This window comes from Mobula hypostoma, chromosome 6 (genome assembly GCF_963921235.1).
Source record: "Mobula hypostoma chromosome 6, sMobHyp1.1, whole genome shotgun sequence".
Lineage (NCBI taxonomy): Eukaryota > Metazoa > Chordata > Chondrichthyes > Myliobatiformes > Myliobatidae > Mobula > Mobula hypostoma.
The window spans coordinates 101439914-101454419 of NC_086102.1; the positions used below are offsets into that span (position 1 = coordinate 101439914).

General features: G+C 41.6%; 1 protein-coding gene across 2 annotated transcripts in view; it reads right to left on the reverse strand.

Moving 5' to 3' along the window:
- The window catches only part of hacd2 (3-hydroxyacyl-CoA dehydratase 2), a 78708-nt gene that overhangs the window by 42892 nt on the left and 21310 nt on the right, over positions 1-14506 (reverse strand). For both annotated transcript variants that reach the window (XM_063051337.1, XM_063051338.1), the window contains exon 2: positions 14009-14126. In XM_063051337.1, the coding sequence (XP_062907407.1) occupies positions 14009-14126 (118 nt within the window). The remainder of the gene's footprint in view (positions 1-14008; positions 14127-14506) is intronic.

Consider the following 14506-nt stretch of genomic DNA (forward strand, 5'->3'; position numbering starts at 1 on the left):
AAACAAACCATCAATGATAAATGTCTCTCTCCAAACAGTTAATAGGGGCACTCCTGGATCCCCTCACAAGTCAAAGGGACAGAGGGACAAAAAGGAGAGTGAGAGAAAGAATGTGTGTATATAAATAACGGATGGGGTACAAGGGGGAGGTGGGGCATTAGCTGAAGTTAGAGAAGTCAATGTTCATGCCATCAGGTTGGAGGCTACCCAGACGGAATATAAGGTGTTGTTCCTACAACCTGAGTGTGGCTTCATCTTTACAGTAGAGGAGGCCGTGGATAGACATGTCAGAATGGGAATGGGATGTGGCCACAGCACTCGTTTGAGCATTTTTTCCTGTTACTATTCCCTAAACAATATAGTATAATGACTATTTACATAGTATTTGCATTGAATTAGGTATTATAAGTAATCTAGAGATGATTTAAAGTATACAGGAGGATGTGCATAGGTTATATGCAAATACTACGCCACTTTATATAATGGACATGAGCATTTGCGTTTTTTGGTATCCGCGGGGGGTCCCGGAACCAATCCCCCGCGGATAAGAAGGGCCGACTGTACTTTATTTGCTATGCATGTGTTAAAAGCACTCCAGAAATGTTGTTGTTGCTCTTTACCATCAACTATTAGGGCTGGTTCAAGGAGACCTATCAGTGCATTCCAACAATTGGAATTCAGATTAGGTTTGCCTTAAAATACACATGTATTTTAATTGGTAACAACAGAGCTGTACATTAGTGCTCCCACAGTCTGTAACCTCAGCAACAGTAAAAGGCCAGGAACCCTACCAACCAAAGCAATTCACGTTCATCCTACTCAACTGGTCAATCCTAACAATAAACACCTCAGCTGAAAGCACCATCCCCCCCTCCCACACTATTAATACAACCATCTATCTGTTACAAGCAAATCTGCCAGAGAAATGTGGTTTGATTTTAGACCAAATAAGAGATAAGAATAGCAATGTCAAGCTATAATCAAGAAAATGAAAGATAAAGTTGTTACTTTGACAACTAAAATATGATCAATCATCTCCCCAAAGAGAATTGTACATCTCCCTAAACAAAAGCTGTGTGGAAGAAAAAGCAATTAATTTGTAGCGTAAGAGTTGTCCAAAATTCTATTCTGTTATTCACCAAGTAAATTGTGGTAACTGGCCTCGATGACTGTACTCCAACAGCACTTATATCCTAAGTGCTTTGAGAAGCTGATGCTGAAACCTATGAACTCCTGCCAGAGAAGCTCCAATTTGTCTAATGTCACAGCAGGTCAAAAGCATATGCCATTTCCATAAGCAGAATTAGACCATTCAACCATCGAGTCTGTTCCGCTACTCCATCGTGGCTGATCCCGGATCCACCTGCCTTCTCACCATATCCTTTGATGCCCTGACCAATCAGGAAACCATCAACTTCCACTTTAAATATACCCACGGACATGGCCTCTCCGGAGTCTGTGGCAGAGCATTCCAGATTCACTACTCTCGGGATAAAAAAATCATCCTTATCTTTGTTCTAAAAGGTCACCCCTCAATTTTGAGTCTGTGCCCTGCAGTTCAAGAAACCCCCACCATAGGAAACATCCTCTCCACATCCACCCTATCTAGTCCTTTCAACATTAGCAGGTTTCAATGAGATCCCCATGCATTCTTCTAAATTCGAGTGAATACAGGCCCAAAGCTGCCAAACGTTCCTCCTATATTAACCCAGACACGAGGAAATCTGCAGATGCTGGAAATTCAAGCAACACACAAAAAATGCTGGTGAACGCAGCAGGCCAGGCAGCATCTACAGGAAGAGATATAGTTGACATTTCGGGCTGGGACCCTTCGTCCTGACGAAGGGTCCCGGCCCGAAACGTTGACACTACCTCTTCCTAGATGCTGCCTGGCCTGCTGCGTTCACCAGCATCTTTTGTGAGTTCCTATATTAACCCCTTCATTCCTGAAATCATCCTCGTAAACCTCCTCTGGACTCTCTCCAATGACAACACATCCTTTCTGAGATGAGACCCAAAACTGTTGACAATACATCACGTGCAGCCTGACTAGTGTCTTACAAAGGCTCAGCAACATCTCCTTACTTTTATATTCTATTCCCCTTGAAATAAATACCAACATTGCATTTGCCTTCTTTACCACAGACTCAACCTGTAAATTAACCTTCTAGGAGTCTTGCATGAGAAATCCCAAGTCCCTCTGCACCTCCTGGTTGAACGTTTTCCCCATTTAGATAATACTCTGCACTATTGTTCCTTTTACCAAAATGCATTGTCATACATTTCCCAACACTGTATTCCAACTGCCTCTTTCTTGCCGATTTTTCCAATTTGTCTAAGTCCTACTGCAATCGCATTGCTTCCTCAGCACTACCTACCCCTCCACCTATCTTTGTATCATCCACAAACTTTGCCACAAAACCATCAATTCCATTATCCAAATCACTGATAAACAATGTGAAAAGTAGGGGTCCTAATACTGACCCCTGAGGAACACCACTAGTCACTGGCAACCGACCAGAAAAGGCCCCTTTTATTCCCACTCACTGCCTCCTGCCTGTCAGCCATTCCTCCATCCATGTCAGTACCCTTCCAGTAACGCCATGAAATTTTATCTTGTTAAGCAGCCCCATGTGTGACACCTTATCAAATACCTTCTGAAAATCCAAGTAAATCCAGTGCTTCTCCTTTGTCCACCCTGCTTGTTACATCCTTGAAGAACTCTCAACAGATTTGTCAGGCAAGACTTCCCTTTACAGAAACTTTGACTTATTTTATCATTAGTCTCCAAGTACCCTGAAACCTCATCCTTAATAAGAGACTCCAACATTTCCCAACCACTGAGGTTAGGCTAACTGGAATATCATTTCCTTTCTTTTGCCTTCCTCCCTTCTTAAAGAGTGGAGTTATATTTGCGATCTTCCAGTCCTCCAGGATCATGCCTGAATCAAGTGATTCTTAAAAGATCATGACCAATGCATCTATTATCTCTTCAGAATCTCTTTCAAAACTTTGGGGTGTAGTCCATCTGGTACAGGTGACTTAGCCACTTTAAGACCTTTCAGTTTGCCTTGCCTACCTCACCAGTATCATATCAACTCTCATCTCCCTTTTTCTCTTTATATAACTGAGAAAACTTTTGGCAACCTGCTTTATATTATTGGCTAGTTTGCCCTCATATTTAATCTTTTCTCTTCATATAGCTTTTTTAGTTGCCTTTTGTTGGATTTTAAAAGCTTCCCAATCATCCAACTTTCCACTCATTTTTGCTACATTATATGCCCTTTCCTTGGTTTTTATGCAGTCCTTAACTTCCCTTGTCAGCCTCAGTTGCCTACCTTTGCCATTTGAGAACAACTTCTTCTGTGGGACATATCTATCCTGTGCCTTGTGAACTATTCCCAGAAACTTCAGACACCTCTGTTGTCATCCCTGCCAGTATCCTCCTCCAATCCACCTGGGCAAGCTCCTCTCTCATTCCCTTTAAGATTCAAAGATTCCAAAAACTTTATTGACATTCTAACCATACATCAGCTCTGCAGGGCAGAATGAGACAGCGTTTCCCAGGAGCAGCGCAATCATAACATAACAAATGCAACACTAAATAATAAACTTAACAATAAATAGTAAAACACAACAGTCACATGTCAGTTAAAATCAAGTTATAAGTGTCCAGTGCAAGTTAAAAGTGTCCAAAGTAGAGTCAGGTAGAGCAGCTATTTAGCAGTCTGACTGCCTGTGGAAGGAAGCCGTTTAGTAGCCTTGTGGTTTTAGTTTTGATGTAATGTTTGCCTGATGGCAGAAGAACAAACAGTTCATGGAGAGGATGTGAGGGGTCTTTAATAATGTACTGTGTCTTCTGGAGGCATTGATTCTGAAAGAGATCTTGGATAGAAGGTAGGGAGACCCCAATAACCTTCTCTGCTCCCCTAACCACCCTTTGCAAGGCTTTTTTGTCGACAGCACTGCAGCTGGAGTACCAGGTTGTGATGCTAAAGGTCAGCACACTCTCAACCACGCCTCTGTAGAATGTATTTAAGATGTTACTGGGGAGTGATGCTTGTTTAAGCTTCCTCAGAAAGTGCAATCTCTGCTGTGCCCGCTTCACAATCCCAGTGGTGTTCCTGGACCAGGAGAGATATCCAAGATCTGCACCCCAAGGAACTTGATGTTTTCCACTCTCTCCACTGTGGAGCCGCTGATGCTGAGGAGTGTGTGCTCAGGCTGAGACCGTCTGAAATCAATGATCATCTCCTTGGTTTTGGTGACATTAAGCAATAAGTTGTTATCACTGCACCAGCTCTCCAGGTGTTTGACCTCCTCCCTGTACATTATTTCATCTTTTCTGCTGATGAGCCCCACCACTGTGGTATCATCAGCAAATTTAATGATCAGGTTCTCCTTGAATCTGGCTGCACAGTCATGTGTTAGCAGTGTAAACAGCAATGGGCTAAGGACTCAGCCTTGTGGGGATCCAGTGCTCAGCGTGATGGAGTCAGAGATGATCCTGCCAACACGGACTGACTGTGGTCTCTCTGTCAAGAAATCCAGAATCCAGCGACACATGGCAGTGTTAAGGCCAAGCAGCGACAGTTATCTCCACTAGTCTCTGCGGGATGATGGTATTGAATGCTGAACTGAAATCAATGTACAGGATTCTGGCATAAGTGTCTTTGTTGTCCAAGTGAGAGGGAACTGTGTGCAGTGTGGTGGATATTGCGTCCTCCGTAGAGCAATTTGGACGATAAGCAAACTGTAGAGGATCCAGTGATGAGGGGAGGCTGGCTGTGATATGAGGCTTGACAAGCTGTTCAAAACATTTCATCACTATGGGGGTCAGTGCAACAGGATGGTAATCGTTCAGACAGGCTACAACTGATTTCTTTGCTACAGGGATGATTATGGAGGTTTTGAAGCTGGCTCGACTAAGGGAGATGTTGAAAATGTCTGTCAGGACACCTGCTAATACATCAGCACATTCCTTGAGCACACGTCCAGGGATGTTGTCGGGACCTCCCGCTTTTCGTGCGTTGACCCTGGCAAGGGTCCTCCGTGTTTGCTCTGGATCAGTGATTGGAGCCGGCTGGTCACATGGTAAAAAGGGACTGGCTCTCCCCCTTGCTGTTGTGTTTGATGCTTTGAAGCGGGCAAAGAAATTGTTAAGCCTGTCTGGAAGAGAGGCGTCGCTGTCATCAGTTTTCTGCCTGATCTTGTAGTCTGATACGTGTGACTTATGCTTCTCCCTCTCAAAATTGCAGTATGAATTCAATCATATTATGATCACTGCTTCCTAAGGGTTCCTTTACGTTAAGCTCCCTTTCAAGATCTGGATTATTACACAGCAGCCAATCTAAGATAGCTGTTCCCTGAGTAGTCTCAAGCACAAGCTGCTCTAAAAAGCCACCTTGTACTGTTACATGTCCCCAGTTTCATTTCTGTGAGCGTTACCTTATGATGTATGCTGAAGGTATAAAAGAAATGTGGGCATAGTGCTGAGAAGGAGTCGAAGGAAACAGAGAGAGAGTGAAGACTGCAGACTTCGAGCTATCACAGAACAGCTCATGATTGAGAAGGGTAAAGTCTAATGCTTACCCATACCCAAAGGATTGGGTTAATCAGCGGCAAATTGTGCGTTGTGGAGACGTGTCCGTCCTTCGTATGATCCATGGATGTGGATTTCATAACAGTGACTTTGTGAAATCGCTCTTCGTGGACTTCAGTACAGTATTCCTGGGCTAGGATCTTTGGTATCCGTTTCTTCATTCGCTAACCGTGGAATCTTTGGAATTCGCCATGATTGCTGCGTCGTTGCACTGTGAATCCACAAGTCTCTCCTCTCACCTATTTTGTGAATTACTGGGACTCTCTGAACTGCCACTTTAAGACTGTGCTTGAGTAAGATTTGTTAAGAATGGGTTCTAAGGTTTGATTGTAAGGGAGCTATAGACGCATAACACTGTTAACTTCTGTTTAAGAAAGTAGCTTATTTAATTTTCTATGTTCTTGAGTAGATGTAAATAAATATAGTGGTTTTTAATATTAAAACCCAACTCAATTCGTCATCTCTGCTGGTACGTTACGAAATTGTAACAAAATTGGAGCTTATTGATTGATTGATTATCGATCTGATTGGCTACTACACTTTTGACTGACTTGTGTGGGGAAACTAACAGCAATGGATATTGGGGCATTTCTGGCATCACCAGACCCTAAGGCATTGCTAAGGAGATGGGACTTACTGCGGTAAAACGGGATATGAAAAAGGTACAGATTTAGAGGATAATAGCTGAGCACTATATTTCTTTGAGTAAGTTTGAAGAGGGGGTGTTAGTAAGGTTTCCTGAAAGTAAACCCAGTGATCTTAAACTCCAGTACAAGTTGGAAAAACTAAAGATGGAGGCTGAGAATAGGCGAAGACAGCAACAGCTCGAGGCTGAGTTAAAACAAAAACAGCTTGAGATTGAGTTAAGAGGAAAATAGTTCGAGATTGAGTTACGACAAAAACAGCTTGAGGCTGAGGAAGCAGAAAAACGGAGGTGGTTTGCAGCTGAAGAAGCAGAAAAACAGAGGGAAGATGCAGAAAAACAGAGGGAGGAAGCAGGAGGTTTGAGTTAGTGAGGATAGAGAAGTTGCAGCAAAGGGGTCTAGTGTTTGACTCTGGTGATAAGTTTGTTGCCAGTCGGGAAGTTAAATTGGTCCCTCCATTTGATGAAACTGAGGTTGATAAATACTTCCAGCATTTTGAGAAAGTGGCTCAGAGCCTAAATTGGCCGGAAGGAAGCTGGCCTCTCTTGCTACAGAGTGTATTTAAGGGTAAGGCTCAACAGGCTTATTCTGCCCTATCAATTGAAGATGCAGTTAAGTATGAGATTGTGAAACAGGCTGTACCTAAAGCCTATCAACTGGTTCCAGAAGCCAATAGGCAAAGGTTTAGGAATTTGAAGAAATCTGTGAACCAGACTCATGTGGAATTTGCTTATGAGAAATCTGTGTGTTTTGAAAGATGGTGCACATCTAAAAAGGTGGATGGTAATTTTGAGAAACTGAAAGTGTTAATTAATTTTAATTGAAGAATTTAAAAGGTGCATCCATAATGACATAAAGGCATATTTAGATGAAAAGGATGCCACCACTTTGCAATAGTCTGCTAAATTAGCAGATGAGTTTGCCTTAACCCACAATTTTAAGTTTAACCCGAGTAAGACCTTCCAAGAGAGTAGCATGGACAGTCAGAGTAAACCAGAAATCAAATCTGGATCTAGTGACAAAGGTAAGGATGAAGGCAAACAATTAAAGGAGAAGCCCTCTGGTCCTACTTGTCACTTTTGTAGGAAACCTGGTCATGTTATGGCTAACTGTTTCCCTCTGAAAATGAAGAAGGAAAAGGAGGCAGTTCCAGATGCCTGTGTTCAAAATGTTGAAACACCTGTGACCCCACGGGGTCCTGAACATTCTGATGAAGCGCTGTCAAAGGCTAAGACGTCTGGTCAGGTTAGGAAAGAATTCCTTCATTTTATGTCAGATGGGTTTGTTTCAGTAAAGGAAGGGTCAACCCTGATACTGGTGAAAATTCTTCGAGATACTGGGGCTTCTCACTCACTTATATTAGACAGTGTTCTAAAGTTTGGTGATGAGACTGCCACGGGTGAGATAAATCTTATTCAAGGTATTGGATGCGATGTTGTTTCTGTACCTCTGCACAAGGTAATTTTGAAGTCAGAGTTAGTTTCAGGACTTGTTAAAATAGGACTACAAAGTTATTTCTTTGTTGTTAGGGAATGACCTAGCAGGTGGTAAAGTTGTTCATGCAGTGCAGCTGACAACTAAGCCAATCAATGATGATTCAAAGATAGACCCTAACATTTATCCCTTGTGTGCAGTAACTCGAGCTAGGGCCAAGAAACTTGCCAATGCAGATGGTCCTGTGCAGTATGATCCAGCTACTCATGACAGCCCAAATAGGGAATCAGATTTTGATAACTTGTCAGGGACTTTTCTGCCTTCATTGTTTCATCAGGATCAAGGTATTACATCTGATAATAAAGATTTATCTCTGTCTAGGAAGGAGTTTATAACAGAACAGAGCAGAGACCCTGAGATTGAAGCTTTAAGAGAAAAAGCTCTCCCAGGTGGGGAGATTAATAAAGTGCCAACAGGGTATTATTTCAAAGATGGAGTGTTAATGAGGAAATGGAGACCACCTAATATTCCTGCAAGTGAGGAATGGGCAATTGTTCATCAGGTTGTACTTCCTAAAGCCTATAGGAAGGAGATTTTAACTTTGGCCCATAGTAAAACCTTGGGTGGCCATCTAGGTGTGAATAAAACTGTGAACAAAGTTTTAAAACAATTCTTCTGGGCTAGTATGAGGAAAGATGTTTCAACATTTTGCAGGACTTGTCACACTTGTCAAGTTGTGGGTAAACCTAATCAGGTCACCCTAGTGGACCTACTGCAGCTTATTCCTGCATTTGGTGAACCCTTTTCTAAAGTTAATGTGGATTGTGTTGGCCCATTGCCAAAGACTAAAGCTGGTCATCAGTATTTGCTAACTATCATGTGTACAGCATCTAGATTTCCAGAGACAATACCTCTCAGAAATATAAAAGCCAAAACTGTGTCAAAGGCTCCTGTAAAGTTTTTTTTTAACTTTATTTGGTTTGCCTAAAGAAATTCAGTCTGATCAACGGAGTAGTTTTATGTCAGAATTACTCCAGCAGGTAATTTACAAACTGGGAGCCAAACAGATTACATCATCTGCGTATCATCCAGATCCCAAGGGGCCTTAGAGAGATTCCATTCTACCCTCAAAACCATGATTAGGACATTCTGTATTGAAAATGAGAAGGATTGGGATGAGAGAGTTAATTTGCTTTTATTTGCAGTAAGGGAGTCAGTACAAGAGTCCCTAGGCTTTAGTCCCTTCGAACTCGTGTTTTGTTACCAGGTCCGAGGACCTTTGGCATTGTTAAAGGAACAATGGGTTAACAATGACCTGCGTGTTAATTTGCTAGGTTATATTTTGAAGTTCAAGGACAAGTTGCAAAGGGCTTGCAACCTAGCAAAGGAAAATTTAAAAATCAGCCCAGGAAAGAGTGAAAATTTGGTATGATAAACAAGCCAGAATGCAGTCATTCAAGCCGGGAGGTAAAGTGTGTGTTTTGTTCCCTGCACAAACAAACCCTCTACAAGCTAAGTTTCATGGTCCCTATGAAATTGTGGCTAAAGTTAATGATGTGGACTATGTAGTCAAAACGCCAGATAGACGAAGGCCAACGCAGCTTTGTCACGTAAATATGCTTAAGCTGCATCATGAAAAACAAACTGCAGCTGTGGCGGTCGCTGTAAACAAAGATGGATGTGAGCTTTCTGGAAATTTATTAGCTGATCCATCTGAGGCCTATTTTAAACCGAACATTACTTCAGTCAGATTGACAAGTTCAACAATTGCGGAAAATATTGGTGAGACGTGTCTGTCCTTCGTATGATCCATGGGTGTGGATTTCCTGACAGTCACTTTGTGAAATCGCTCTTCGTGGACTTTGGTACAGTATTCCTGGGCTGGGATCTTTGGTATCTGTTTCTTCATTCGCTAGCCATGGAATCTTTGGAATTCGTCGTGATCGCCTCGTCGCTGCATTGTGAATCCTCTTCTTACCTATTTCGTGAATTACTGAGACTCTCTGAACTGCTACTTTAAGACTGTGCTTGAGTAAGATTTGTTAAGAACTGGTTCTAAGTTTGACTATAAGGGATCTATAGACGCATAACACTGTTAACTTCTATTTAAGAAAGTAGTTTATTTAATTTTCTATATTCTTGAGTAGATGTAAATAAATATAGTGGTCTTAATATTAAAACCCGACTCAATTTGTCATCTCTTGCTACTGGTATGTTACAAAATCGTAACACTAAATTCCCTCTCCCGTGATCCCGACACCAACCTGATTTTCCCAATCCCCTTGCATATTGAAGTCCCCCATTACAATTGTGACATTATCTTTATTATGTGCCTTTTCCAGCTCCCTTTGCAATCTCAGCCCCACATCTTGGCTACTATTTGGAGGCCTATATATGATACCCCTAATGTGTTTTTTTCACCCTTGCAGTTTCTTAACTCCACCCACAAAGATTCAACATTCTCTGACCCTATATCACCACTTTCTCAAGATGTAATTCCATCTCTTAGCAACAGAGCCACCTCACCACCTATGCCTTCCTGCCTGTCCTTTGATGTTCAGCTACGACTCAGTGATGCCCACAATGTCATACCAATCAATCTCTAATTGCGCCACTAGTTTGTGCACCTTATTCCAAATGCTACATACATTTAAGTACAGCACCTTCAGTCCTGCATTCTTCACCCTTTTGAATTTTGTCTGTGGTACAATTTAACTCTTTATTCTGTCTGCAATTTGTACCTAATCATTGGCTTGTCCTTCCTTACAGTCATGTAAGCCATTGTAAACCTACTGGTTCGTCCTCAGTTCTATCTTACTGGTTCCATCCCCCTGCCATACTGGTTTAAACCACTCCCCATAGTTCTAATAAACCTGCCTGCAAAATATTGGTTCCCCACAGATTCAAGTGCAACCTGTCCCTTTTGTACAGGTCCCACCTGCCCAGAAGAGGTCCCAATTACACCGGCTCTTCACACAGCTTTGGAACATCTGGACAGTGAAGATGTTCTTCATTGACTACAACTCTGCATTCAACACTCTCATCCCCTCAATACTAATCAATAAATTCCAACACCGAGGCTTCGATATCCCTTTGTGCAACTGGATCCTCGATTTTCTCACTTGCTGTCAGTTTGCAGTCAGTTTGGATTGGCAACATCACCTCCACCAATCATCATTAGCACAGGTGTGCCACAAGACTATGTGCTTAGTCCTCTGCATGAGTCTCTTTATATTTATGATTGTGAGGATAGGTACAGCTTCAATGCCATATGTAAGTTTGCTGATGACATCACTTGTTGGCCAAATCAAAAGTGGTGATGAATCAGCATATGCAGTAGGAAGGAGATTAGAGAAACTAGTTGAATGGTGTCACAACAACAACCTCTCACTCAATGTCAGCAAAACCAAACAGCTAATTATTAACTATAGGTGTAAGAAACTGGTGGAGGTCCACAAGTTAGTCCTCATCAGCGAATTGGAGATGGAGAAGGTCAGTAAATTCCTCAGTGCTATCATTTCAGAGGATTTTCCTGGGGCAAGCACATAAGTGTAATTACAAATAAGGATGGCAGCATATCAACTTTTTTCAGACGTTTGCGCAGCTTTGGTATGTCACCTAAAACTTTAACAAAGTTCTATAGATGCATAGTGGAGAGTATACTGACTAGTTGCATCACGGACTGGTATGGAAACACCAATGCCCAAGAGTGGAAAAGCCTTCAACAATCAGGCTCCTGTACCAGCATGGATAGCTTCACTCAACTCAACACTGCACTGATTCCACAACCTATGGATTCACCTTCAAGAACTCTACAACTCATGTTCTTTGTAATTATTTATGTACTTATTTATTTTTGTATTTGTACAGATTGCCTTTTACACATTGGTTGCTACTCAGTCTTCCTGTGTATTTTTTTCATTGATTCTATTGTATTTCTTTGTTCAGTTGTGAATGCCTGCAAGAAAATGAATCTCAAGGTAGTATACGATGGCATAGATCCTTTGATTAAAAAAATAACTTTGAACTTTGAATTGGTAAATTGGCTTATTGTTGTGATATATACTGAGGCACAGTGAAAAACTGTTTTGCATGCCTCCTGTATAGATAATTTCATTAGATCAGTGAACTGAGGTAGTAGAAGGAAAGTAACAACAGCACTGAGAATAAAATGTTATAATAAAACACATTATATTAAAATACAGCAATAGAGAAAAGACAACGCAGACAGATAATGAGGTGTAAAGCCATAACAATCTAGATTGTGATGTCGTACTGGGGAACATTTGAGACAGAAGCTGTCCTCAAGTCCTGTGATACATGTTTTCAGGTTTTTGAATCTTCTGCCCAATGGAAGCTGGGAGAGAAGAAAGAATATCTGGGTTGGGTGAAGACATTGATTATGCTGGGTGCTTTACTGAGGGAGAGAGAAGTGTAGACTAAAGTCCACTTCTTTCAAGTAGAAAATGACATGTTCTCAATGATGATAGAATATAAACACTTCAGTCCAAGACCTTGTGTTGACTTTTTAACCTACTCCACAATTAATCTAACCCTTCCCTCCTACATACCCCATGACCCTCCATTTTTCTTTCATGCATGTGTCTATCTAGGAGTCTCTTAAATGCATCAGCCTCTACCACCCAGGCAGTGCGTTTTAGGCACTTACCACTCTGAGTAAACAAAATTATCTTTAACATCTCCCTTACACTTTTTTCCCCAACATCTTAAACAGATGTCCTCTGCTATTAGCCATTATCACGCTGGGAAAATGGCTCAGTAACCTCACATGCTATCTGTGCCTCTTATAATCTTATACACCTCTATCAAGTCACCTTTCATTCTCCTTAGCTCCTAGCATACTCAACCTTTCCTCATAAGATAGGTTCTCTAACCTAGCATCCAGGTAAATGTCCTCTGTAAGCTTCCCCATCCTTCCTATAATAAGGCGACAAGGAATGAACACAATTCTCCAAGTGTGGTCTAACTGCAACATTATCACGTGGTTCTTGAACTCATCACCTGACTAATTAAAGTTAACACACCATACACCTTCTTAACCACCCTATCAACTTGTGCAGCATCTTTAAGGGATCTATGGACTTGGACCCCCTTTGTTTCTGAACATTGCTAAAAATCTTGCTATTAACCTTGTACTTTGCCTTCAAATTCAATCTTCCAATGCATATTACTTCAAACTTTTCTGGATTGAACTCCATCTACCATTTCTCTGCCCAGCTCTGCATCCTGTTCATGTCCCCTCGTCACCTACGACAAGCTTCTACACTATCCACAACACTTCCAACCTTCTCGATACAGCTCAATAATAAAGGTGGATGAATCCGAAGATGTATGTCTCTTTTATAGCTTTGAGATGTAGTCAGTGACAGAGCGCCATACAAAGTACTAATCCAAAGGCTCAACAGGAATCAACATCTGGCAAGGAATCAATACAGCACGAGCTACTGAGAGATCTTGCACTGGTCCACAAGGCTCAGTAACCTTACATGCACTTAGAAGACTCAAAGATAAAGCCATAAGAACACAAGACATGGGAGCAGAATTAGGTCATATGGCCCAGTGAATCTGCTCCACCATTCTGTCATGGTTGATTTATCCCTCTCAACCCCATTCTTCTGCCTTCTCCCCATAACCTTTCATGCCCTTACTAATCAAGAACCTATTAACCTCTGCTTTGGATATACCCAATGACTTGGCCTCCAGTCTGTAGCAATGAATTCCACAGATTCACCATCCTCTGGCTAAAGATAGACAAGGGTTGGGATAGTAATGCACAAGTTACCGGGTCAGCAAACAAATGGCCTGAACCAACAATCAAGAGACACAAGTTTAAATCCCATCATAGCAACTAGTGAATTTAAATTCAGTTAGTTAAATAAAAACACGAGTAAAAGTGATCACAAAACTACCAAAACGTTGTTTAAAAACTTGACTGGTTAATCTTAACCAGACTAGCTTATAAGTGACTTTAACCTCACAGCAGCGTGGTTAGCTTTGAATGACCCTATAAAATGGCCTAACAATTAGTTATATAGCCTGAACAATCAGTCATTCAGTTTAAAGGCAGTAAGTGTGACCATTGTTTATCACACCCACATGCAAAAGAACAATCACTCCCAGCCTTTGTCAAAGCCATCTACCCTCAATGTGGCAAACCGTACCGTCATTAACTATGATCTGACCACAGTATACAGAATTCAAACTCAATGCCTACCAGGAGCCCATAGAATCAAAACCTTGTGGGATTAGGAATCCATTGCCAGAGAAGAGTCTCAGCACGTAAAAGGGACTTCCTGCAATCACTCACCTCCAGCAGTGCTCCCGTCTGGAAGAACTTCAGCGGTTTCTCAATGGAATAGTACAGACCGTGATAGGTGCCCCGGGCCAGGCCAGCTCGAATCAGACCAACCGCAATGACTAGCCACCTGAAACAGAAGCAGGATTAAAAATGGGACCCTTTCAGAGGTTTCAAAACAAAGATCTTTCTAATCCTCAATAAAAGTAGCACAGTCTATTTATGGAACAGTGGTATTTCATTAACCCAGATTAATTGTAGCTGTTTTCAATAGAATGTCACTGGCTTTGATATTGTTGGATGCAAACTTGGAACTCATGTTATTCGACAAAATGGTACTAGAGTGAGGAAAGGTGAAAAATTAGGACAGATAGCAAAAGCTTGACCGTTTTAAGGAGGGTTTTAAGAGGGTACAGAAATACAGATAGTGGAGTGGAACCCTCTGTTTTTCTAAGCTCCATGTACATAAGAATTTATTAAAAGACCCTGTTGTATTCGCCTCTACCACTG